A 27,818-nucleotide genomic window follows, 5' to 3' on the forward strand; every position below is an offset into this window, starting at 1 on the left:
GCTGCAACTTGTTTCTTTGACAAAAACATGTGTGGCGCCATTTTATTTTTTTTGTCGATTTAGTTCCTCCAATTGAGAGGTGTCAGTTCACCTTGGGAAGCAACTTGCCCAAATTTGTCCGATCTAGTTTTTAGATATTTGCCAGCTAGATCCTGCCTATGATTCATCAGATTGCATCTGGGCATCCACAATGTTGAAAAGACTGACTCCACCGTGTCATTGCCACATTTGATTCCTTGTTGAGGTGGTTTGCTGGTAAACTACTCTCAGCCTTTTTTTTCTTTTTACCTTATAGCCTCTGAAAGCGGACACGGATCACTCCACAGCCGTTGATTTGGAGATGGACGGACTGGATTAATTGCTACAGTAACAATAACTGTTGCTACAGTAAAGATACGTGATACAGTAGAATCAAACACTATAGCAGTAGACAGTGATTAATTAATGCCAAGGACTGTAGCAGTAGACTCATATTACTGTACAAACAGTAATCCTCTGCATTAATTATCATTAATCCAGAGGATCCGTGTCCTCTGAAAAGTGGCTTTCTGAGCCCCTAATTCCTATGCCCAAACCGAGGCTTGTAGCTGTAGTCACCTGTAGCAACCGAAAACAAAAATATCTTTTGAAGGGAAACAAAAAGTTTATTGTTATTTGCATCGCATGATCTCCGAATCTTTTCCACCTCAGATTTTGAACAGGAAAAAGGGTCAGTAGCTGGAACAACTTTATCGCTGCGCAATCGATGTGAAGTTGCTGGATTTCTGATGGCCAATAGTCCAGTCTGGGAAATCAGGCACTAATCTGCAATTACAACCATTTTCCTTCCAGTCGTGCGCATCAGCACTAATCACATGGACTAATCTAGATCAGGCGCTAATCATATGGACTAAGATCCTGTTATGTAGAGCTTCAGCTCTGAGAACCGGTGTAGAATTTAAAATTTATAGGATAAAATAAATTTATTTAACTATTTATTTTCAGTTAAAAATAAGAATAAGATATATAAACCAAGACTCTCAATTTGCTTATAGCTTCAGCTCAAAATATTTTTGGGCTATGCCAATCGTAGATCAGGCGCTAATCACATGATGGACTGATGGTGCGGTTCCACTTCATAGACAGGACCGGACCATTCCCTTGAAAGGGATTTTTATTTTCACAGAACACAACGTACCGGACACGACCGGGCCCGCATGTCATACTGCCATGCCTACCCGTCCCAGAGCCCGAGGGGGAGGATTCCCAGCCCAGGGGAATATTCCATGGACCACGTATACCGAGCCCACCACACCTGATCACCCCTGACGATGACACGGGGGTCCCGCACAAGAACCGCGCCCACATGTCGGATGCAGTCCACTCCCATCCTCGCCGTGCGCGATGGGTCTCGGTGTGGCCCCCACCGCAGTCGACGTGGCGCCACCCGGTTGGTGGTCTGACCGCAGCCTCGCGCTCGCATCCCTCTATAAAGCGGCCCCACGCCGTTGCCCCCTCCCCCTCACCACGCAAAAGCCCACGACCACACCGTTACGCCGCGCTCGAGAGGAACCCCAGCCGGCACCCGAAGGTTAGGGTTACAGATTTGTGTACCTTTTCTTTTGAGAAATTAATCGTACGTGCTGTCCTGTTTGATCTCGTTGTGTCCTGTTTGATCTCCGTTTTTATTTTATTTTCCCCCCCGCGATGTTATGGGATGCGGCTAGATCTGCTTGTCTGGGGTGTTCCTGGGTGAATCTGTTTGGGTTCGATCCGCGAGATTTGAGGTTGCGAGCACTTGGGGCGCGTGGATCCGCCCGATTTGGCAACAGTTTCGTGTGAAAAATGGGGAACATTTTTTGTTTCCTCGTTTTTGATTAGCGACCTTCGCTAGTGCCTGTTGGAGGGGGAGACTGAGGATGGAATGTGGGATTTCTGCAGGGAAATGTGTTCGTTGATCTGAACGGTTTGTGCACGCCCATGATATGTGATCTGGATGTAGGTGTACCTTGCGGTTAGCGGATCTGATGGGAATGCGCTCTGTTGCTGCGCGGTGACGGTGGTGTGATTTCTCGGTTGATGAACTATTGGATGTGCGGGATTTGCTCGCTGCTGATGCTTTTAAGATATTAGGGAACATATTGATCTGGGGTGCAAAATGGAATAATATGCTTCTGTTGATTTATTGTCGTGTGGAATCAAATCATTAGTAATTGTTGTCATGGTTAGATATGGTTGGCCCATGCCAGTGATTTGTTAGTCGGTAATGTAAATAGTGGACTTATGATTTGAATATCACATGAATTTTGTTAGGCCTTTTGCATCATATATTCATATCGCAATGTTTTGAAGATTTGGTTGATTCAAATGGATCACAACAAATCATATTAGCTAGTTTGCTTGGGGATATTGCTCCTTGAACCTGAACTTGGGTGCTTGTGTTAGATTAGGTGACACCTCTTAGAGGTATTGCATGTTACAGGTTGGATTGGATTTGCATGACAATGGTTCAGCAATGTTTAGTCATGCTCTTGTTGTTAGCAAACATGAAGGAGCTGAATGGCGGTGTTGATCTTAATTGCCAGTCGTGCCCCTTTTCCTTGTGTACTTTAGCTGATAGTTTCTTGTGGATTTTGACAATGGCTTATCAGTGTCTTTTTTGTTGTTGCAGTAAGTTTGTTCCTTGATCAATATGTCGAGGGAGGAGAATGTTTACATGGCCAAGCTGGCTGAGCAGGCCGAAAGGTACGAGGAGATGGTTGAGTATATGGAGAAGGTCGCGAAGACTGTAGATGTGGAAGAACTCACTGTTGAGGAGCGTAACCTACTGTCTGTTGCCTACAAGAATGTGATTGGGGCCCGCCGTGCGTCATGGCGCATTGTCTCCTCCATTGAGCAGAAGGAGGAGTCCCGTAAGAACGAGGAACACGTTACTCTGATCAAGGAATACCGTGGCAAGATTGAGGCTGAGCTGAGCAATATTTGTGATGGTATCCTTAAGCTCCTTGACTCACACCTTGTGCCTTCTTCTACTGCTGCTGAGTCCAAGGTTTTTTACCTCAAGATGAAGGGTGACTATCACAGGTTAGCAAGGATGCAATGCTATTTTACATTATGTTATTGAATCCATATATTCTTTACTAACCAGTCAGATTTGTTAAATTATTTATAAATAATTATGGCCAGGTACCTTGCTGAATTTAAGACTGCCGCTGAGAGGAAGGAATCTGCGGAGAGCACAATGGTGGCTTATAAGGCGGCTCAGGTTGGTTCATTTGTTGCTGGGATAACCGAATAAGTGCCCTTGGTTAAAACAACCTTTTCTGATGATATGTGGCAACCATTGATTTTCTTTGACTGCTTACTACTAGACTGGACAATGTTTTCTGAGAGTTTTATTCTACACTGTATTGTGTAGGATATTGCTCTGGCTGAGCTGGCACCTACCCATCCCATAAGGCTTGGACTTGCTCTTAACTTCTCCGTGTTCTATTACGAGATTCTGAACTCCCCAGACAAAGCTTGCAACCTTGCAAAGCAGGTTGGTGTCATTTACCTGTATATTTTCATTCTTTTTTACTTTGTTTAAGGTTTCTGAGTTGTAGCCAAGGTTGTTTGTGGCGCTTTTGAACCTGGGCTGAAGAAAAGATCCAAAACTGCTCTTTTGACTAGATATTAGGGGATCCTTATTGTTCTTGTTCTTGCTTGTTATCGGTCTTCCTTTGAGAAGATTGTTCATGTTCTCAGTGGCATTATGACAGAGCCTTGAAGCAAGCGGTTATTGTTGTCTTGTCCTTGGATAGCACCTTTTAGCTTTTATATCATGCCTTTAGTCTTTGTGTCATGGGAATTTTGATAATTGATGCTGGACATCTACTCTTTACAGGCGTTTGATGAAGCTATCTCTGAGTTGGACACCCTTGGGGAGGAGTCATACAAAGATAGCACACTCATCATGCAGCTCCTGAGGGACAACTTGACCCTCTGGACCTCCGACCTCACGGTATCTCCCTATCAACTGTCACCTGTCGCCTGTTTTGCTCACCTGTCAGGAGCTAAAAAAATATATCTGAAATTGCTTTGTGCAGGAGGATGGCGCCGAGGAGGGCAAAGAAACCTCGAAAGGCGATGCTAGCGAGGGCCAGTAACCCTATGCTTTCGAGCCCATTGTTTTAGATGCCCCTATGCTGTCGAAGCCGTGCGCTGCGCCATTATTGTAGCTGCTTTCTTCTCCTCCGCTCGCTCCAATTCCTATGGTTGGCTGGTAACTGGTCCAATTAGTTCCCATTGCTTTGCATTGCTGCTAGTCGGCACTAGGTCCACGTGGACCGGTATTGTTGTCCTGGATTTGACAAGCATGTGTGTGGTCGCTCTAGCTGCTAGTCGGCACTAGTGTTTTACTGAGCAATTATTGAAGTCGTCGTTCTCATTTAGCTGTTGCGATCAGTTCCGTCTGCGTTGTGCTTTGGTCCACGCGTTTGGTGATTCTCGGCCTTCGGAATTGTATCATCGGGTATGACTGGCCTGCTATTGTTCGTTTCTCTCGAATGCGGGATAGTGCTAAGCCCAAGGCCCAACAAGGTAACAAAACCCATCCGACTCGGTGTTTGATCCAGCCAAACGCATCTACGCCTGCCCGCTTTGCTGTGCCATGTAAAAACGTGACTAGTCGTCGACGTGTTTCGGCACCCGGAGCTTGTGCATACGTGGATGCTCTATCGGTGAGGTTGGCCTCTAGACGCCTATATTTTTGTCCCAGGGATGCCACTGGGTATCTTTGCAGAAATCAGTTTTTCAAATTTGACGTTGCGTTCACACCGCGGACGATTTTAAAGTGTGAGGGATCCAGACCGGTGAGGTGGGTTCCACGTAACAGTAACTTGGTATAAATTTAGTACTTAAATTTTCAGGAAAATGAAAAAAAAAACACATCCAAAAGTCAGTTTGATTTTAAGATTCCCTCTTAGAAATTGTTTTGTTGCAAAGGACCACCCATAAATTCGATCCGGTTTGAACTACATCCCTACGCGCACGTGTTTTGCTTCTTTGACCTATTTCTGTCGATATGGACGTGGGCTTACCAAGGAAGCCCAGTCGGGCTCGATCTGGCGTGGAGTTGGTTAAGTTACACCTCCACTCATGATCAAATTAACAGGAACAATTTCTTGGCAGCTTGCGATGGAGTGCGACTTAACAAGTCGGCTACATTGGACCGAGCCTGATTGGGCTACCATGGCGAGCCTTATGCCCACGTCGGTGGAAATGGGCTAGAGAAGCAAAACACATACGCGCAGGGGTGCAGTTAAGATTGAACCGAATTTATGGGTGACTCTTTGCAACAAAACAACTTTCAGGGAGGGGATCTCAAAACTAAACTGACTTTGGGCGGTGGTTTGCATTTTCCCCTAAAATTTCATGCTTGCGTTCACACATTAAGTTTCAAATTCAACAAAAATAAACAAAATATGTGCATGCTGGAGTTCTGTGTGCTCAAGGTGATCTTTTACCCAACAGGTATACCCAATTTTATTTAGGTATGATTAACATCACTTCGAATGTATACAGGTATAGGTATAATTGGGTATGGATTTGGGTTACCCATTCCCTGCATATTGGCATTTCTAATTTTGTAGCGTTTAGTTCGAGACACTCCGATAATATAGGTTTTTTTTTCTCTCTCTTGGACATGGTAACACAGTGGAGACACTACCTCCATTTCAGAAATAAAGCAAGAAACCCCCCCCCCCCCCCTCGACAAAATTAAAACAAAAAAATAGACCGCGTCGTCCTCCTTCCCCAACCACCCGCCCATGCGCATGCGCACTTCGACGAGGCCAGCAGCGGCGGAGGCCGTGGAGTCTTCTGAGAGTCGGGCCTTCTGAGAGATCTATCGCCGCGTCTTCCAAGGGATCCATCAACATCCCGCCAGTTTCCGGCTTGCTGCAACTTTGAGTCGACGCAGTTCTGTCCAAAACGGTGGCGGCGGACTTGCTGTGAGAGGGAGTTGATCTGGTGCTTGGGATCTTGGAAGAGGAGGTGGTGTTGGATTTGCTCCCATGAGCAAGAAGAACATAGGAAGGGGTCGCTGGTTTGGGAGAGAGGAGAAATGGTTCAGTGTTTATTTGGGAAGGAACAGAGAGTGGCGGCTGGTTTGGGAAAAGGGAGAGGGAAGAGAGAGGAAAGGATATGCGGATTTTTATCGTGGTAGCTAAGGTTAGTGTTAGACTAGAAAATAAAGTGCAGTTAGCGTGCATAGTATCTTCATTCGTGTGCTTTTGATATTTACTGATATATAGCCTGTAAGATCTTCGATTTTAAAAATATTTAGTATTAGAGGTATGCTTTGTATGTATAATAGCGGATGATGATGCTCTTCTATATAAAATTGTTGTTTTTATAGAAAGTAATCTCACATGTGGGTTTGATAAAATGTTGAAATGCTTTGCATGTTCTATTGTTACAAATTCTTATGCCTCAAGAATGTTTTGTCTGAAACACAATTATTTTACGTAGAAGAGAAAACTATTTTATGTAAAACATAAATTCTGTTACACCACACTATCACTGAACTAGTTTAGTTTAAAGAGAAAAGAAAAACACTTCTTCGGTAATATGGCATATTAGGCTTTAGGGATGAGAACAAGCTTTACGCATTGGTTGACCCCTGGACGAATTCTTCAGACCAGTTATATAGACTGGGGTGCTACGGTTTGATTGCTATAAATGTTAAGAGACTCTACTGGATAGTTGGGATTAGAGGTGGCTAAATGGATGGTCCGGTCCAGTACGGTACGGATCTATTTAGGAACGATCTGTCTAGACTCGTTAGCTAAACGTGCCGTGCCGTGCCAGTTCATGTGTCATGCCACCAGCCCAGGCACGTTCCACTTAGAATTAGATCGTGCCATGTCGGTCCATATCACGGTAGACCTAATGTTATTTTTTTTGCCAATCAACCTAGTAACACATGAAAATCAGGACAAACCATTAAAAATCGACGGATATGGGAATCGAACCCAGGCACGACCCACTTAGGATTGGACCTGCGGCACGGTAGACCTAATGTTATTAATACATATGAGACAAACACTCTACGACTATGGTAGTCATCTCTTTGTATATTAGAGATAAACAAATTATATAAAACCTTATAAAAAATAGAAAAACTTAAACGAGTTATGTCATGCAGGTCCAGCATACTGCGACTCCAGCCCAGGCACAACCTGCCTAGCCGTGGCATGCCAGCCCGACCTGTTTACTCTTGTGACATGTCGTGTTTGGGCCAGACTGTTTTTCCTATGCCTTGAGCCGGCCCATTAGGCCGAGCCTAGTTGGCCACCTTTAGTTGGGACCTGCCAAATCATTGCCAGGGTTGGCTCATAGGCATCAGAGGTCATTTTGTATCAGCGGGGGCCTAGGATTTGCATGATAGACATTCGAATTTATAACATAATGATAATTGAACAAAAGGCCTAGTTGGCCACCTTTAGTTGGGACTGGGCCCAGTTGGTCACCTTTAGTTGGGACCTGCCAAATCATTGCCAGGGTTAGCTCATAGGCATCAGGAGTCATTTTGTATCAGCGGGGGTCTAGGATTTGCACGATAGGTATTCAAATTTATAATGTAATAATAATTGAACAAAATTGATGACATAGCGCTTTTGTCAAACTGTTCTGCAAATATTCCATGAGAATTCATGCTCATGCTAATTTATGCTCATGATAGAGATCATGGCAGGGTAGGCCATGAAGAACTTAACTAGTGGAAGTTGGGTGGAATCCGACAATAATTGAGCTACGACGAGGATGGACGGTTGGATTGTTCAGTGATTTGAGTGTGGAACTAGGCTAGTTAATCTGTTAGGCTACAAATATATACCATCTAATCCAACTCTTGATAATATATACATATTATAAATACTTTATAAGTGATTTTGGGCTAAAACATTTCATGAGTCCACCTTTGTTTTGTATGGGGAGTGTTTAATGTGCGTAGGGGCAAAGAGGCGTGGGGTGAGGGATTCTAGAGACTAAGTCTGGCTAAGTAGATCGGCACGAGACACAGTGATTTCGGTCTAGTCCAAGCACGGGCTACCATAACACGGTAGGCATGGCACAGCAGATGATCCAGGAACGTTGGATGTAGAGGCCCAGCATGTCCACTTGCCTGGCGCCCACCTCTTGGCCGTACAGCATCTCCATCGCGCTGCCCATGTCAAGCTGCATGCCAGCCATGCATTCACCGTAAGTTAGTTTGTGCGCGCGGGAAATCTCAAACTTCAAATTCACAAGGTTTCTCTAAAGATTTAGGTAAAATTTAATTTCTCTCCGGTTGATACTGCCTCTAGTCAAAACCAAGTGAATTTCTCTGTAGTTAATACCGTCAGTTACGGATGTACGCAAAAATTTAATTTCTCTCTAGTTAATACTCCCTCTAATTCAAAGCAAGCTTTCGTCTAAAGTAAGCTAGTTTTTGGAAACGTAAATTTCTGTAATAAGACTATTTCAATTTTGATCTCTAAGTATATTTCAACGTACACAATACCTTCATGGTGTTATAATTATTTTTTTATTTTCGAGCTATAATTTTTGAATTTTTTATTTTTAGAGAAATTTTCAAAAACAGGCCGCACCACCGCCAAGCGGCCGTGTCCACCGTGCCTTAGCTGTGTCCGAGCCAACCCGGCACGACATGCCTCATGAGCCATATTTAAATCAAGTTTTTGGCACATAAATCGGCACGACACGATAGACTATGCTCTAATTTCAGTCCAATAAGCCCGACAGACAGGCAGTAAATCGACCCGCCATTGCACATGATAGGAATATTATCCGGCCGCTGGCAGATCGTGCGACCCGCCATTGCACATGATAGGAATATTATCCGGCCGCTGGCAGATCGTGTGAACGCGTGACATTGTGACTCACGAGTCTCAACTTCTTTCGTTCGAGTTCCTCTCGAGCCGTCGCGTCGCGCCGCTGCCGGCCGCCGGCCGCCGTCCAGATCGCATCGCTGCCTCGCCGGCCGCGGCGTCGCGCTCTGCAAGACTGCAAGATCGTCACTCGCCAGGTCACCGGATCGTCACTCGTCAGGTCGCTTATCAAGAATATATACAGAGGCGACTGCAAAAATCACCGGGTAATCCGCTTTGCACAGCGAATGTACACGTACTCTTGCAGTTGCCTCTTGTGATCTGTCGCCACGGAGGGAATCCGGTAATGGCAGGGTAATCCTTATCACGTCTCGGATCATCACTCGTCAAGACTGCAAGATCGCCGGATCATCCGTGTCTCGCCGGATCGCCGGTGATCTACTCTGCAACACCAACACTGCAAGGCTAAACTCTGAACAAGATTGTCACTTCGTCGAGGTCGAGCCGCCGAGGCATGGGCGCACCGTGCACAGCAACAGTGCGGTAAATTAATCTTAGTTACTAATCAGTCTGCTTTAGTTAATGATGATTAATCGTATATTATTCACTAATCAGTATGCCTTTGATAATTATTGTCAATATTGATGAGTTGGTCCCCTTATTTTCGATTCCTAGCTCTGCCTATGAATGTACGGACCTTTACCAGGTACTAGAAAATTGGTGGACCGACTATATCTATATCTATCTATAATTCTATATAATTTATCAGTTAGAGTAGATTTGGATGATCTCTATCATCTACTGAATTAATCAAATAGTTAATATGCAAATTTAGATCCCATTTTTCTTAAAAAAATACATTTAATCTCTCATTATTTGCCTTCTATATATTCCAAAAATATATTTAATCTCTCATTATTTGCCTTCTATATATTCCAAAAATATATTTAATCTCTCATTATTTACCTTCTATATATTTAATATCCCATTATTTACCTTCCATACCTATACGTATAATATTTACCTTTTATATATTTAAAAACATATTTAGTATCATATTATTTATCTTCTATATCTAGACGTCCAATATTTGCTTTCCATACATTCATCGTCAGGTTTCTCCAAAAGGTACACCGCCTCCTGCACTTTGCATACAACACTAGGTTTCTCCAAAAGGTGCACCGCCTCCCACACTTCGCAGGATGCGTCGCGGCCCACATGTCGCCTCCACCGTCGTCTACTACATAGGTTGCCTCCGTTGCACTATCTTTACACCAATACACTATGTGAGAATTATTTTTATCTCCTCAAAAATTGATCAACATTTTGATCATTCTTACAATGTTGCTACGGACGGCCAACTCTGGACAATATGGTCATCTCTACTCTCTTGCCTAGATACTTATCATTCTCCTCCCTCCTGAAATTAGGTCCTGCTAGTGCCCGTACGTCTGGCTAGACGCTAGCATTGGATGCATATTCTACTGTTTGATTGAACTGCATTGACAGACTTTGTGTCATCCGATCATGACCAAAAATCTTCCACTGCAACATATAGAGATGTTTCACGCAACATTCATCCCGATCCGCATTTTTTTCTCATGAGGCAACAAAATCAAGCGCAAAAATTGCAGCACCCCATGATAAGGTCGACATCCTAGACCACCCCGTTGCAAAAATTGCAGTAAGATGTGAACAAAATCAAGAGTTCACCACTAACAACTAACATATGCGAATGGTCTCAAATAGATGACGCAACCCTCGTACTGAAACAACAATATTTGGCAGTGCAACAAAAAACAAATGGTGTTTGCAACATACTAAAAAGCTTAATGCAACAAGTGCCAAAAACAAAAGAGATTGCAACAAATAGAAAACATTGTTGCAACGTTTCAAAATAACTAATGAAACTTAAAAGTAACACCAGTGTAACATATTGAAATATACTTCAAAGATCTAAAAAAACAAATTTAGGATTACACAACATTACAACATTTTCAAACATAACTGATAGCATTAGAAAATAGTATTTGTATCATCTAAGAACAAGAACTGAAATATCTAGATCAAGCAATATTTACAACATACAGATCTGAAGGAGGGTGCTCAAATATCAAACACCTATTGGAACAAGTCGAAAACATTGTTGCAACATGACTATTCATAATGTGGTACACGAGAAGCCATGGGGATGCTCTGGGATCGATCCCATGACCTTGAGCTTGTTGTATCTTGCTCCTACAAATTTTTCTTGGCCGAGACTGGCCACCGTACCAATTCCACGGGTGGAGCCATCGGACACCTAGGGATTGTGTTAACGCAAAAAATTGTCACGCCAAACATTGAGCATCTCGTGTGCAAATCGAACCAAAACCTCCCTGGAAGAACCGGAAGTTCCGACCTCCCTGATCGGAAGTTCCGGTCTGGATCACCTGACGGGCCGCGTTGTCACCCACTCTCAGGAGGAACTATTCCTGCAACAAATAAAAACATGTACTGCAACAACAAAAATACATTCCTGCAACATCACTAACAAAGATGTGCAAGAGCCTCTGGAAACGTAGACAATCGATGAGCGAACCTGCGAGCAGACGAGTGCGTTGATCGTGCGATCCGCGAGCGAGACCACGAGCAGGCGTGCGAGCGCGTGCGATATTCCACGTTGACGGATGATGCAAACTCGTGGGCGTTTTCCTTCACTTGAGGTGGTCATGCACTCAAGAGCCAACGTCTGATTTCCCCCTATATCGGACGTAAGACGAGGAGCATTACCGTTTTTACACGATCATGTTGTGAATTATATATATGCAAATATCTCTTTTATTATGCTTTTTTTATTTGTTTGAATTACTATATTCTAATTTGATTTTACATGTGTGAAACATGTATATAGTTACTAGTGCCATTTTAGGTGAAGTGTGATGTCTAGGCGTTGTTACATGGTCTAAAAAGAAATATTTGCAGTAAGTACTTTCAACTCAATTCCACTTATTTTCAACCCGGATTAAAATATCTGTTTCGATACTTTCAGATCGAAAACAAAACCTTCAACTCAAACAAGAAATTCTCCCTCCATTCGCCAGATTTTCAGTTCAATTTGGACTATTTTCATGTCAATCCATCAAAATGTTCAAATACTAGGGTTTGGCATTGGGACAGGTACCAGGCAATATTCCCACCGGCCACGCACACCATGACTACCACACCTACGCCCACATCCTATGACACTCTGACCCCACTGTGAACCCGTCCCCATATGTCATGGGCTGTTGTTTCCCACCCTGTCGTGGATGAGTCTACGGATGGGCCCCACCGTCCACGCGGCGCCACTTCATTGGCCCGTTGACCGCAACCTCGCGATTGCGTCCAGCTATATAGTCCCCAGCCCCGTTCCGCCCTCTCCTCCCAAGCGCCCACAGATAACGACCGCCCGAGCACGCGTCACCGCCCCGGAAGGTTAGGGTTCGCGATTTTTTTCCGAATTTTTTATGTTGTCTCCCACTGTTGATCTCACCGCGTTTCGTACTATTACGAGGGTTGGGAGCGGATGCAATTTTTCCTCGATTTTTTTTTAATTATTCGGGAGATTTTATGGCTGGGGATAGGTCTGCTCGTCTATGTTGGGTGATGTCGTTTGGTTTCGATCTAAGAGATCTGAGATTCAGAGCGTGCGGGGGCGCGTAGATCCGCCCGATTTGGCTAGCATTTTCGTGCGTAAGATGGGGATTGTTTCTGGTTTGCCCTGTTTATGTTTGCAACTGTCTCTAGTGTTTGGAGAGATGAGAAATCATATATGACATTTTGTGGGGAGGTAAGCTCGTTGATCCAATCGATTTTGCCGTGCATGTGCCAGTGATCTGATTCAGATGCAAGCGTGCCATTTGATTAGTGGATCTAAGTTGCCGCACCATGATAAATGGGATTTCTAGTTTAGCGATTGTTAGACGTGCTCACGTGCGGGATTCGCTCGGGCTATGATGGTTCTATGATATTAGGGAACCTGTTGATCTGGGGTGGAAGAGGCAGTAATATGCTTCCTTGGGAAATTAAACTGTTCAGATTTAGTGCCCTGTGGCATTAATAGTTGTTATTATGGTTAGATCTGGTGGTCCTTGTAAGGAGTTTGTTAACCAGTAATGTGTGTGGTGAAGTTATGTTTATGTTACGAATATGACATCATTTTGTTGCTTCTTTTGCATCAGATCAGAGTATTTGATGATTCCCCTAAATTGAGAAATGACAATGCATCTTGGTTGGTAGTGTAGATTAGTTGGAGCCTTTGGAGGGGCTGCAAATTACAAGTTGGTTAATATTTACTAGATTCTGGCTATTTGCTCACTAAATGTGTGCAGTCGAATGTTTTTAGGAAGCATACATATGCTGAATGGCAGTGTAGATCTCAGCTGGCCGCTAATTTCCCTTCCCTATGTTGCTATGTACTTCAGGTGATAATTTCTGCTAGCCTTTTGCAATGGCTGATAACTTTTTTTTTTGCTGTTTCAGTAAGTTTATTTCTCGATCAATATGTCACGGGAGGAGAATGTTTACATGGCCAAGCTGGCTGAGCAGGCAGAACGGTATGAGGAAATGGTTGAGTACATGGAGAAGGTTGCTAAGACTGTAGATGTGGAAGAGCTCACCGTTGAGGAGCGCAACCTCCTGTCTGTTGCCTACAAGAATGTGATTGGGGCTCGCCGTGCCTCATGGCGCATTGTCTCCTCCATTGAGCAGAAGGAGGAGTCCCGTAAGAACGAGGAACATGTTAATCTGATCAAGGAATACCGTGGCAAGATTGAGGCTGAGCTGAGCAATATTTGTGATGGTATCCTGAAGCTGCTTGACTCACACCTTGTGCCTTCCTCCACTGCTGCAGAGTCAAAGGTGTTTTACCTCAAGATGAAGGGTGATTATCACAGGTTAGGAAGTGCAATGCTATATGTGTTGCGTAGTTGAATCCATATTGTCTGTAATAAGTAATCTAATTTGTTCACTTTCTAATTTTAAAAAGGTACCTTGCTGAGTTTAAGACCGGTGCTGAGAGGAAGGAATCTGCAGAGAGCACAATGGTGGCTTATAAGGCAGCTCAGGTTGGTTCATGTTGTCACTGGCATGACCTATTTCTTGTACTCAATCATGTTTTTTTATTGCAGTAGATATATTCATTTATCATATCTGAATGATCATAGCTTTTGACCGTGTACTGGATTGGATATTTTTTGATGTCTGTCCTGCAATTTACTGTGTAGGATATTGCATTGGCTGAACTGGCACCTACCCATCCCATAAGGCTTGGACTTGCACTTAACTTCTCAGTGTTCTATTATGAGATTCTGAACTCTCCAGACAAAGCTTGCAACCTTGCAAAGCAGGTTGGTATCACATTTGCCTTACAATTTTTTATACAAGGTTTCTTAGTTATTACCCGATCTTGTTGTGTGTTTGATTCTGGGTTTGAATTAAAGCTGCAAAGTTGCATGCCTATGGGTCTTTCAAACAGAGCAATTTTGCCCTTTCAGTTGTCACTAGACATTGATATATATTTCTTGCTTGTTCTCAGACCAACTAGATGACCATTCTTGATTGCTAGTCCTATATGATACCTGTAAGGCTTTTACTCTCTTGAGTTTCGCGGTGGTAATCATTATACTGCCAATAACACAAAAGTCTGCAGCTTGTTCAGAGGAACAATAGGACTGTGTTGTAGATTTCCTTCTGTTTGAGTTTTAAAGTTGGACATCTTTGTCTCCTGTGTGACATATCAGCATTGTTGGGTACAATGCCAATTTGCTATTATTATTGTTAATTTGATATGATGAGCATTTGGAACTATTTACTACACGTACTTATCTAGGCAACAGTAAAACCTTATTATCAGCAGTTATCATTCCACATCGTACCTTTTCTAGTGCCAGAAGGCCTGCTTGGTATTCTTCTCTCATTGAGAAGACTGTTCATGTTCTCAATGTAGTTATTACTCAGAAGATCAGGAAAACCTGCTGGTTGCATTTTCAAGATGATAACAATGTGGGATTTGTACAATCTAACTCTTTTACTTTACGCAGTCTCTGGGTGGTGTCTTGTCTATAGGTTGCCTGACCTGTTAGCTTTTATGTGATATTCTGGTTCCACCATTGTTTTGCACATGTGAATTTTGTTACCGAACGACAACTCTTTGCAGGCATTTGATGAAGCTATATCTGAGTTGGACACCCTTGGAGAGGAGTCTTACAAGGACAGCACATTGATAATGCAGCTCCTGAGGGACAACCTGACTCTCTGGACTTCCGATCTCACGGTATCTCCTTGCAGCCAACTTCATCATTTGTAGCCTGTCCCATGGAAAATGATCCTTGGAAATCTGGAGCTATAATCTGACATTTTCTTGGTGGCAGGAGGATGGCGCCGAGGAGGGCAAAGAAACTTCAAAAGGCGAAGCTGGCGAGGGCCAGTAACCCGGCCGGCTTGTTTTTCCAGCCCCTGTGCTACCGAAGCTGTATTCTGCTCCATGGATTCTCCTACTCGAGGCTTCTATTCTTCTTTCCCTCCCCCCCTCTCCTTTTCATGTAGTAGGCTGGTAGTGGTCGAATTAGTTCCATTGCTTTGCATTGCTGCTAGTTGGCACTAGATCCATTTGGACTGGTATTGTTCTGCTATTGAAGTTTGTCTTTTTTCGTTTTGCTGTTGCAACCAGTTATTGCGTCATATTTTTCTGTCTTTCGATACTCGACGGCAGTTCAGTTTAGGCCAGTCCAATAGCAGTTTATTTGTGTGTTACGTTACGTCGGCCATTCGAGTCGCATTATCTTGGTCTTGCCGGCGGAGTCGATCTGGTTCCCGCATGCGTTGTTGGCTATGCAGCAAAAGAACTCAAGCAGTGGGAAATTCTCTGCATACCATTCTTGCCTGTCACGTCGCCTCGAAGAAATTTGTCCGCCCGTAGGTAACCTGACTTTAAACAATAATCTGGAGCAGATCCTACCACATGCAATTTTATTGTTTTTAGCCAATCCCCATCTAGCTTGTACCGTTCCACCTATCTCCACGACCGTTGCGTTTGTTTCCCAAGCTAACTCTTATCAGCTGTGAGGTAGCAGGGACGCAGACCTTCTGATAGCCCATAATTTTATAACCTACATTGCATTTGTTTCTCGCATGCCACCATGCCCACTTCAGCGTGAACACCTTGGAAGCTGGAAGCTGTAAATTATTATGAATAGATATTTTTAGATACATATGATGGATTATTAAGAGTTGTGTCTATTAAGAAGAGATATCTTCTCAATAGATATGTCCTTTTATTATATCTTTTCACATGTATAAATATGTAAACACCATGATCAATGAATATAAGAGTTCTATTTTTCCTACTATCTTGATCTCTTGGTCACTACTATTCGATACTTTCCTACTGAAATACGTTATCAGTCACTATGCTCTTCAAAATAATAGCAAGAAGCACAGAGGGATGAACAGTGCCCAATATCACGACTATGCTAATCGGCCTCAACAATCTAGCTAACAGAGTGGCACGAAGGTCTCTCCCAGAAGGATGAACACCATGGGAGACTCATCGACACACGTCTTCATCTTCATGGCCATGAAAGCACACGATGCACACTGTTCTCCATCACCGAAACAACATCAATACAGAGGCACTAAGGCCTCTGCACAGACGGACGTGCGCGAGGATGACCACTGATCGGCCAGAAGCAAACAATAACAGAGGCTATAAGGCCTTGACACACGGACACATTGCGAAGATCTCCAGTGACTCGACGAACTTTGCACAGAATTCAAGAGGCATGAAGACCTTCGATCACATGCATCAACACATGGTAAGCACCAATGCATCTTCTGATCCAAGATGTTCATACCTTGATAATGGCGCTGGAGAAGAATGGCATCTCGTTCTTCCTCTATCTTGTCCTCACTGACCAAGGCGTGGTACTTCACGACCACACCGACGTGCACTCCTCAGATGGGCCACCCCGCACCGTCTCCTCTGAGATCCAGCGGCAGCTGAAGGCATCCCCTCCGTTGGCGCCTAAAAGCGCCCGTGTGCGTGCATGAATTGGGCAGAGGTCCTTCGGGCTTCTTCGTGCTCACGTGAGAGAGGGTGGGGCTGGAGCACCCCCATGACCGGCGACCCCACCGGCAAAACGGGGACCTCAGAGGACACTTTCGTGGCCACCACGAGCGCTCCTCTGACGAGACCTCCACCTCGGGCCGTCCTCCTTCGTCTTTGCCATCGGCAATGGCGATGAATTCGGCTGCTCGGAGCATCAGATCCGGGTCGGCTTCACGGCAGTCCTCAGCAACTGCTCCATCTTCACCAAGAGACGGCCGACGGTGCTCCCGCACGGCTCCGACAAGTCAAACGGTGATGCGGACCCCCCTAGCAATGATGACGGCGCCTACTCTGCCAGTGGAGATAGGCTGCTCCATCGACGGCCACATGCGGCGCACGATCTTGCCACCCATTCGGTCGGCAATCAAGAGGCCAATGGCCATTTTACAGGAAAGGCCCTGCATTTCTGTGAAATTGCGTCATAAAATATACTGTGCATTGTATTTTGACATTTAAACCCTCTGGTTTTAAATGTATTGTACTGTATTATATTTACATCATGTAAATATCCATTCCAAACCCTATTTTTTCTGGAATTTGTGTCATGTTCAATGTGTTTGCTTCATGCAATCCCTATAACATGCAATTAAGTTTATAATTTTGCAATTAATATTCATTTTCTTGCAAAATTATTAATGCAAATTAAGTGATTACCTCTTCCACTTGATATAACACAATGTTCCAAACCTTTGGATATTGGCCATACACTAGATAGTACTCTAATACTACTACGTGATCTACACTATGTTTAACAAATGGTGACTATCATTAAAGTGCGTATCCAATGTCAAATTTGGATCAAAGGTCTACACCTTTTCAGGTGATTACTTTAATTCATATCTCATATTGGACATACACAAGGTAGTACCTAAGTACTACTGTGGGATCTACACTATGTTTACTATACGGTGACTATCCTCAACGTGCATACCTAATTTGAATATGAATTAAATAAAGGTCTACACCATTTTCGTGATTACTTTTAAAGTGTTGACACAAGATTTGCATAACACAAGGTAATAAGAACATAGGCATCTACCGATAAATGTCAGATTATGCCTCCTACTACTACGAGATCTACACCACATTTGGTGATTATCTTCAACGTGTTAGCTACATAATTTGAGGTCTACACTATATAATTCAAGTCTCAACTTGACTTTACAAATTTTCATTATTATTACAATATTACCATGATGATTTTTAATTTACCTACAGTAAATTAATCAAATCTATGATCACATCCATGTAGGATATAATGACCGACCAAGAGTTCGATGAACTCGTACTTCACGGTCACAGTTAGTCTTGTGTCCTGCGGAATTATATAGTGTAGATTAGTCTTGTGTCCCACGGAATAATAATGGCACTACTACCTCCCCGAGGGAGAACCACCGCTACAAGATCATGTTAAATATGGTGTATTATACATAAGTCATCATGTCTATCTGAATCTCAAATCTGAGTATCTGATGAAAAAAAATCCAAGCACTTTGTGGCTAGCTCTTAAAAGCAGATATGAACAGTAAAAGATAGTCATTCTGCTCGATGCAAGTTGTGAATGAACACATGTCCTACTCTAAGACTTTAAGTCCGTCGAAAATTATAATCATGTTGTTCATAAAATCTACTCAAAATTGTATTTTTACGAAAAATAACCTACAAAAGCGGAAAAGATTGAGAAAACTTTATCTACTTTACTTCCCGCTGATATGATCTTACAACAATAACACCGTGCAAGAAAATACCAAACTTATTCTGACTCAATACATGTATTACTTCAGATCGAAAAGTATGATGAATTCCTTCTAAGGAATCATCATTAACACCCTATAGACGCTGCTCCTTTACCTGAAATACATCATAATGTTCAGAATAGCAATAAGTTTGATGGCTCCATTAAAACACTTCCAAAGAACTTCAATGTAAATGCAAACGCAACAAAAGCAGAAGCCATATACACCGGTTCAGGGTCAAGGCATTTTCAAATTTGACAAATCTAATGTTTGTCGCAAAGGTGGATGCTATAAGCATTCCACTAATAAATGCCGCACCCCAATACATTAAGTTGATCTGTAATTACAATCTGTGGGACATATCCGACCTACTCAAGAACAAAGATTTTAAGCACACTTCAATCTTCAAACTGATTCCACCATGGAGACTAGTTGTTCACAATAAATTCTACAAGAACCAAGTAACAACCATACTCTTTTGCAACCAGAAGATCCTATGAGCACAGAAAGCACGTTCGTCGAATTTGCTTCGCACACCGCATCACTAATCCACATTCATCCAACTGCAGTAATACGGCTCCCTCCGTTGCAGTTAGTACGTGAAAATTTAGCCCCAACCAAGTATTCCCATATGCGAATCAGTTACGTTATGCACGTACCGATATCACCACCGTACAACATATATCAAAGGGCATTAGCGATCCATATAAGGTATAATTATTCGTCAATTATATAATTATACGAAAATTACAGAAGATCTTCAATTGGATCTAGGCCAAAGTGCATGGTCATGGCAGGGTGCCTCAAGCACTCGGACTGAACCAAATAGAAGAAAGCAATTGAGGTAGAATTGCACGCGCTTACAAAAAGAGAGGTATTCACAAAAGTAATACCTGTATCTCCAATATCTTCCCTACAGAAGCAAACTGGATTTTTATTCCATAAGATGGTGAAATAGCGAGGCTTGTAGCACAAGGGTTTACGCAGAGACCCGTCATCAATTACGATGTTACGTACCCTATGGTATGTGTGGAAATTATGTTCTCATATTCAATATCATTGGTAGATCAAATGAATTGGATAGATTCAGACATATAAGTTCCTAATGGACTTCGTATCTGAATCTAAATACAAATCGTAATATATATTGTGTATAGCTTAAGTCACTCCATGACTTCAAGCATTAAAGTTGATTGAGGTACAACTGACTAAATGAGTTCTTCCACAGAAGGGTTACTCTAACGATTGCGTATGTGTGTTTATAATGAAATCTCAATTGGATTTTGTATCATCTCCAAACCACACACGACAAAGTATGTAATCATCTTATGACGGAAATTGAGATGAATGATTTGGTTAAAACCAAATTTTACTTAAGTCTACAATTTGAGCATATTCCTTCAGGAATATTTATCTATCAGCCCACCAATATTCAAATGATATTGGAATCATATCCATCAAAATACTTATGGTCATTCAATCCCTAAATATGAATCAAGATCCATTCATACATTGGATTGACAATGAAAAGATATTGAACCTAAAGTTCTATATCTTAGTGCCATCAAAGCGCTCATGTATCTTGCAAATCGCAACAGGCCTGATATTGCATTTGCAGATAACTTGTTAGCTTAAATAGCGCAACTCCAACAACACCATTAGGTGGGAATCAAAGATGATATCCAAATATATCTTTATGGCACCAAAGATCTAGATTTTTCTATCAGAAAATCAAGATATGACTATAGTGGATATCCAGACACTGGCTATATAATAGATCCTCATAATGCCATATCATAGACTGATTTTTTTGTGATATAACCTTGTCATTAGAGTCATCAAAACAAATTCCAGAGGCTACTTCCACCTATCATTCTGACACATCACATACATGTGTATGACCTTGCAGAATGATAAACCACGTACAACTACGATGTGGTATTGATTCCATTGAATCATCAATAGTTATCTATGAAGATAATTCTGCACGTATTTGCTCAAATGCAAACATGTTACATAAAGAGCAGTATAACCAAACACACTGCTCCTAAATTATTCTATCCTCATAATGGGGAGATAGAAATCTTGCAAACTATGTCATGTGATAATCTCGCTGATTTAGTCACTAAGTCCTTACCAACTTCTACATTCCAAAAATGTCTTCACGAAATTGGTATGCGATGACTGCGAGATTTTCAAGGTTCAGGGGAGTTTATCCTAAAAAATAACCTGTTCATATTATATTGCGTTATGTTCCTTTATGAGTTTTTCCTATACGGTTTCTCATATAAGCTTTTAATGAGGCAATATCTACACAAGATCATATGTCATATCCCTTATTTTTCCTTTCGAGGGTTTTAAAGGAGGTATCGAAGACATATCTATTGTTCTCTAAACTCGTCTATGAGTTTTTCCTTTTGAAGGTTTTCTCATATGAGTTTACAAAGGGACAATAATCAATATATGCTGTACCATTTTCTTCTTATTTTTTCACTGGGTTTTATAGGAGTTTTAACAGCATATCACTAGTATTCCTCCTATTTTTCAAAGAGGTTTTGGATGTTTTAATATAATCCATAGATTATAATTATTGTTCTTTAAGCTCACCAAAATGAGTTTTTCCTATTTAGGTTTCTCATATGAGCTTACATTGAGGCAATAACCAATATATGCTATGTCATTTTCTCCTTATATTTTCCCATTGGGTTTTAAAGGAGTTTTAATGGCATATCAATATATTAATTTCTCCTCATATCTTTCTAACAGGATTTTTAGAGGAGTTCTAACAAGAAGTTTACATTCAAGATAATTGATCAAGGGGGAGTGTTATGAATAGACACTTTTAGATATAATCATGTGAAAAATTACCAAGAGTTGTGTCTATTAAGAAGAGATGTCTTCCCAATAGACATGTCCTCTCATCATATCTTTTCACCATGTATAAATATGTAAACACCATGATCAATGAATCCAACAGTTCCATTCTTCCTACTATCTTGATCTCTCTGTCTCTACTATTCGATACTTTTCTACTGCAATATAAATCACTCTCCCTTGGCCACCATCCTCATCGAGACGGTCGGTAATATCTAAGTCAACGATTTTCCTATTTCACGGCTGCCCGATGGATAACACACCAATATGCGTTCATTTGTGTCACACCATGGGGGAGAGCGTCTAGATGCCTTCGACGACCTCCCTATCCGGGCTCTTGCCTGCTTTCCCTCCCTATGCCCTTCCCTTGCATCGACTCCCTACTCAACACCGTCGACTGAAACTTAGGTCCTCCCGAAATCCTAAATACCCGAATTAGGGAAAATCCAAGTAACAATTGCGTTCGAAAGTCGATTTTTTGAGTGTTAGGGATAATTACTCGTTCATACTCTCAATTTGCTTGAGTTCAAAGTTAGATTTTTGGGGGTTGGCAATCTATGATTTATGATGGTTCAAAGTTGAAACTTATTGAGTTCAAAGTTGAATTAATTTGAGTCAACGATGAAATTGGAGGTGAAAGTTCATGACTTTTGTGTTCAAAGTATCATTTGAATTGAGTTCTGAGCTAAATGTTGCGAGGTCAAAGTGCTTATGTGAGTTTCAAAGTGACTCCAAAGGTCATGGAGGTGATAGTTTAAAGTTAGTGGAAGCAAAGACGATGGGACTGGATTGGTTCCTGTGCTTAGTGCAATAGAGAAGGGATATCATAGTAACAAATGGTCCCTCTAAGTGAATACTTCTGATTGTCACATTCATCCGTCATATTAGAGTATTACTCCCTTCAGTAAAAAAAATACTTATGTTTTGGATTTAATACAGTCTTCAATGTGTACCTTAGTACCTTAAACTGTATATCAGTCTTGCCCTTCCCTCGCATTGACTCTTCTGCTCCTCGACATTGCCAACTGAAACTTATTAGTTTCTTCTCCCCAAACCCTAAATGCGCACATTATGGAAAATTTAAGAAAAGTTTTCATTGGAAGTCAATTTTTTGAGTGAGTGAGGAGAATTAATTGTTCAAAATCTCAATTTGCTTGAGTTAAAAGTTGATTTGTTTGAGTTCAAAATTAGATATTCAGAGGTTAGTAATTGATGATTTATGGTTCAAAGTTTCAAACGTATTGAGTTCAAAGTTAAATTACTTCAAGTTAATGGTGAAAGAGGTGAAAGTTAATGACTTTTTTGTTCAATGTTGGAGTCAACCACGATGAACACACACGAAAACAAGCATGATTTTTTTGTGCTACTCTAAGACCGCATCTTTTCTCCTTTTTATAAGCCAAATAATAAGTCTCAAAACAAGCTCTTTAGAGCATGTCTGAGCACTAAAGACCTACATGCATAAACTGCTAATTAAAGACCTACATGCAGAAACGGAAAAACTAACTAGCATAGAAACTGAAAAACTAAAATGCATGACCACTAACTGCATGCAAATAGAAACTGAAATAATACTATCTACTTAGGATTAACAATCATGCAACATTCAAAGTTTCATCTAGTTGAATTCAGATTTGAATATTTTGAGTTCAAAGTGCTCATGCGAGTTTCAAAATGAGTTCAAAGTTCATGAAGGTGACAGTTCAAAGTTAATGGAGGCAAAGATGGCAATTTCATTAACGATAGTTGGGGTGCTGATCAAATATTACTTAACACTAAGATCTATAGCTGCAACACTTAATAAAAACATTACAAATTCTTAACCATAAATGGGTCTGATTGTTACTTATTAAAAGTTTAACCAAACTAATACTAATATTAAGACATATCCAGTCGTCGGTGGCTCAACATTCAATGCTCAAGCCACTAATGCTTTATTTAACGCTTTGAGTATAGATATAGCCGAATCTATCTTGCCACTTGAAGACATTCATCTTATTTGGGCAACACTTAAAGAAAGATATGATAAGCCCAAATGTGATGAAGAAGAACTTCTTCTGGAGACGCCATTTGAGGATTGCTCTACCTAATCATCACACCATGAAGAGCATCAAATGAATGTCTCATTTGTCCAAGAGGATGTCACTCCGTCATCTACTTCACCAACATTTAACAACGAGAAAGGTAATGAAATGGAGAGTGTGATAATTGAGTGTCCAATCCCTCATTTGGACTTTAATAACACTTACGATGAAATTTCTATATCTACTAGTGTTGATAACTCTAGCATATCATCTAGTGTAAAAATTCCTATTTATCATGATGATATGATTCTTTGTCCTCATAGCGATGCATCTATTTCCATTAGTACTTGTAAGACTAATATTTTAAAGAAAATAGAAGTCTATGAGAGGCAAAGCCAAGGTGGAGAAGCTATAACAAAAATCAACAAGAAAGCTTCATCTATGAGAACATCAATGACAAGTCAAGCTTGCTACATTTGTCACCAACACAAACATTATAGCATGGATTGTCCTAACCTTGGAAGTGAAGCATCCACTTCTCTAAGGTGCTCATCCCCTCACATTGATTCTCCATTATACCTTATGGCAAAAGGTAAAAAGAAATCGGTAAGTGAGATAAATAATGCTAATACTAGTTTTAGTGCTAGTAATAGTGATGAGCTCGGGTTTGATCTTTTGTACACATAATACAAGGCCATGAGGAAAGCCTAGAGAGGCAAGATGAATTTCTCATTGAGAAAATTGAAGAGTTTAAAGCCTTAAATGTGAAATATGAAAACTTCAAGAATTCCATAATTCTTTATCTAATATTTATAGGGATCTTAAAGTTAAACATATTTCTTTGCTTGATAAATTAGATGCTATGACTCTAGTGGATTAATAAAATTCATGTCCTAATTACAATATTTTATCTAAGAATAAATCCACTATTTCTCCTATTGATAATGCTTGTGCTACTAACTGTAATTCTTATGTAGCATCTTTGAAGAAAGAAAATATTGAGCTAAAGGCTCAACTTGAAAAGCTCATGAGCAAGCATGTGGCTTTGCAAGAAAATCATGATGAGCTTGTGTGCTCTCATGAAAATCTTGTTGACTCACATGTCATACTAGAAATTGCTCATGAGGTTATGGTAACAACAGTAAAATTCTACCGACCTTACATGCACGAATGCACATGCTCACTAATTCATATTGAATTGCCATGTGCTAACCCTTGTTGCTCTCAAGCAAATATTTCCCCTAGCACTACATGTGACTTGGATCATATAGGTAAAAATGAGAAGCACAAGAATCATAGACTTGAAGCAAAATCTAACAAGAAGAATAAGTCCAACAATACCAAGATCAAGGGGCAAGAACAAAAGAAGAATAAGACTCTCATCACTTGCTTCTAGTGCAAGTAGGATCACTATATGAGAGATTGCTCCTTAAAGAAGGAAGAGAAGAACATGAGCAAGATCTAAGATAAGAAGATGACTCATGTCAAATGCTCAAGCATGGGACACTATGCCTCTATGTGTTTCAACAAGTTTGATAACAAGACCACACTTTCAAAAAAGAAAACAAGAAGAAGTGCTATGAATGCAATAAGAAGGGACATGAAATTGCATCATACCCCTACATGAAGAATGAAGGCCTTATGTCATCAAGGAAGAGGCTCACCGGCAAGGAGGCAAGCAAGAAGCAAGCTGAGAAGGCATCTTGCAAGGACATGCACCGTATTTGCTACACTTGCCGGACCAAGGGACATATTGGTAAGAATTGTCCTATTGGTAACACTCTTAAGCCTGACTCTTTAATTGACAATGATTTATCCCTTAGGAAGACCAAAAGTGGAACTTGTACTACTAAGGTGATTAGTTCATCATTTGCTAGCACAAAGGCTATTTGAGTGCCAAAGACTCTCATGACTAACCTTAAAGGACCCAACATGGTTTGGGTATCACAAAATGCCTAATTTGCTAAATAGGTACTTGGAGGTGCATTGAAGACTTGGCTTGCTTAAGAGAAATTATATTTGATATCTCATGTCAAGATTCTTTTAAATTAGGCTTTCTCATGATATTTGAAAAGAGTGCCAAATGTGTGGATTATTGATTTATTTCATTCTTCAATGACATCTCGGTAACAAGTATCTAACTTGAGCTATCTAGCTACTTAGCTTAGCATATGTGCTAATGCTCACAATTTTTGTTGTGAGCACTTGAAGGTGGCTAGGTAAAATTTGAGCAAAATTCATACTTGGTGTAATATGATGTTTTTAATGGCTCTCTAGTAGAGCAAGATTTTGTTAACAATATAGGTGATAGATACTTGGTGATGGCTATGGAAAATAAACTCAATCACATCACAAGAAATGCAGTGTGAGGAATCAAGCTCAAGTAAAAAAAGACACTTCATTCAAATACAAGACCTTATACCTAATAAAGCTTCTCACATAATAGATTGCCAAGCAAATTCACATCTTGTGGTAATATACATTATCTTATGGTTGTAAATTCATTTTTGGCACAAGTATTTCCATTGTAAATTCCTTTTGTGCCTTAACTCAAAATATATGATTAACTCCTCTAGATTCTTGAATGAATTAAGTGCATGTTACAAATAATTCAAGTACTTGGATGCACATATATATGGGGAGCTCATCCTATATTTTGTGCTTTGAGACTAACCTTTCTTCAAGTAAAAATTTGTGTCTAGTCTCTCGGCAAAATGGAGGGGATTGGAGACTTGGCTATTTGTTTGAAGAATTATCTAATTAATTAAAGACCTAAGTTTTGTGGAATTATATTTATTATTATCCAATGCCACTCTATGAAGGTAACTCTTTATCATAATATCTTTAAATTCATAGTTTACATCCTTGTGATAGATTCTTTGTTCTCCACTTTTTCTGGAATGCTCAAAACCCGGATGTTCCTAGTCAGGCCAAAATGTCCGAGTGCTCCAGAACCCAGAGTATCTGGGTCAGTTCGGAATAACCGGGTTTGATAGAAACTAGAAGGTCCGGGTTGTATCCAGAAGTTCCGGATTCTGAAAGTTTCTAGCTCTTAGCATGTGTAGGTTATGTATATATGCTTGTTAAGAGTTTATGCTTATTATAGTATGTGTCGGTGACATGGGAACCAGGAGTCCACGAGTCCCGAAGCCGGGACAGCAGAGTGCCACGTGGCGCCCTCCCTCGGGGATTGTCTCCTCGAGGTCCGAGAAGACCAAGTTCCAGGAGATGGTGCTCGGGGCCATGAAAAGTGGTCCTCAAGTACCCGAGTTCCCTGATGACCCGAGCAGACACAGTTCCTGGAGAGGGCGCTCGGGGCCATGAACAGTGGTCCTTGAGTGCCCGAGTTCCCCGAGGACCAAGAAAAGGCATCTCCGGGAGAGAGTGCTCGGGGCTATGAACAGTAGTCCCCGAACACTCACAGTTCCCCGAGGACCTGAGAAGTCCTTCGCCGGTGGTCCCCACAAGGGCTCAGCGGTGAGGTATCAATTGGTGAGAGTCCCGATGCTGCATTTAAGAGGGAGCGTGGCCTGTCACTTCCAAGCACTCTCCCCACGCCTGCTGTCAGTCCCTACCACTGCCTGGCAGGGAGGCGTGGGGACATTTAATGCATCGGGTCCTATCGCGTGTCAACCGGCGCCCCTCGGGATATCATCGCAGGGCTCGAGGCATATCGTCTGCCACTCTGCTGTGTCAGGCTCGCCCTTACCGGGCGGGCACGCGGGGTTGCTCGGTGGCTGCCCGGTGGGCCCTCCCCGCTGCACCTGCTGAAAAGCAGGATGATGACGACAGGACCGGACGGGGGCGCATTTTCAACACCCCATAACATCAAACTGCAGCCCATGATGATTTCTTTCCATTTATGGCACCTTGGAACTCGTGCCCTCCTTTCTGGCCACGCTAAGCCTTCCCCCGACGGTATAAAAGGCAGGGGTGTGTCCCGACGGCAAGGAGAGGAGAGATAGGACTGAGGCTCTAGAAGACAGAAGTTTAAGAAGCCCAACAGACGAAGAACAAGACACACAAAGCTCTAGACTTAGATTGAAATCCTTGTAACACAGGAGATCCTTAGAGAGGTATTTCCAGAGCATTTATAGCATACACACAGGAGTAGGGTATTACGCTCCGTGCGGCCTGAACCTGTCTAAAATCCTCTGAGCATTTATTTCCACTAGCATCTGAACATCCATCCCACCTGCATCTC

The 27,818-nt window shown here is 41.7% G+C and overlaps 2 protein-coding genes across 3 annotated transcripts; both read left to right on the forward strand.

Moving 5' to 3' along the window:
• The first annotated feature begins 1,482 nt into the window (after positions 1–1,482).
• Positions 1,483–4,412, forward strand: LOC133895396 (14-3-3-like protein GF14-C). 2 transcript variants are annotated; one of them, XM_062335690.1, is made up of 7 exons: positions 1,510–1,570; positions 1,982–2,072; positions 2,651–3,063; positions 3,166–3,244; positions 3,398–3,520; positions 3,866–3,982; positions 4,068–4,412. In XM_062335690.1, the coding sequence occupies exons 3-7, from the start codon at positions 2,672–2,674 to the stop codon at positions 4,125–4,127; spliced, it is 771 nt and encodes a 256-aa protein (XP_062191674.1). In that variant the 5' UTR covers positions 1,510–1,570; positions 1,982–2,072; positions 2,651–2,671; the 3' UTR covers positions 4,128–4,412. The 2 variants fall into 2 exon arrangements, with proteins under 2 accessions (XP_062191675.1, XP_062191674.1); XM_062335691.1 differs by lacking the exon at positions 1,982–2,072 and having other exon boundaries at positions 1,483–1,570.
• Positions 4,413–12,161: 7,749 nt separating this feature from the next.
• LOC133895397 (14-3-3-like protein GF14-C) lies at positions 12,162–15,554 on the forward strand. The gene is made up of 6 exons (XM_062335692.1): positions 12,162–12,308; positions 13,356–13,768; positions 13,861–13,939; positions 14,099–14,221; positions 15,031–15,147; positions 15,245–15,554. The coding sequence occupies exons 2-6, from the start codon at positions 13,377–13,379 to the stop codon at positions 15,302–15,304; spliced, it is 771 nt and encodes a 256-aa protein (XP_062191676.1). The 5' UTR covers positions 12,162–12,308; positions 13,356–13,376; the 3' UTR covers positions 15,305–15,554.
• The last annotated feature ends 12,264 nt before the right edge of the window (positions 15,555–27,818 follow it).

The sequence above is a fragment of the Phragmites australis genome, chromosome 16, assembly GCF_958298935.1.
Source record: "Phragmites australis chromosome 16, lpPhrAust1.1, whole genome shotgun sequence".
In the NCBI taxonomy this organism is placed as follows: Eukaryota; Viridiplantae; Streptophyta; class Magnoliopsida; order Poales; family Poaceae; genus Phragmites; species Phragmites australis.

Coding starts and splice junctions, on each gene's coding strand:
- LOC133895396 (XM_062335691.1), top strand. CDS start 2,672: ATGTCGAGGGAGGAGAATGTTTACATGGCCAAGCTGGCTGAGCAGGCC. Junction 3,064..3,165: donor ATGAAGGGTGACTATCACAG/GTTAGCAAGGAT, acceptor AATTATGGCCAG/GTACCTTGCTGAATTTAAGA. Junction 3,983..4,067: donor TCTGGACCTCCGACCTCACG/GTATCTCCCTAT, acceptor TGCTTTGTGCAG/GAGGATGGCGCCGAGGAGGG.
- LOC133895397 (XM_062335692.1), top strand. CDS start 13,377: ATGTCACGGGAGGAGAATGTTTACATGGCCAAGCTGGCTGAGCAGGCA. Junction 14,222..15,030: donor CTTGCAACCTTGCAAAGCAG/GTTGGTATCACA, acceptor AACTCTTTGCAG/GCATTTGATGAAGCTATATC. Junction 15,148..15,244: donor TCTGGACTTCCGATCTCACG/GTATCTCCTTGC, acceptor TCTTGGTGGCAG/GAGGATGGCGCCGAGGAGGG.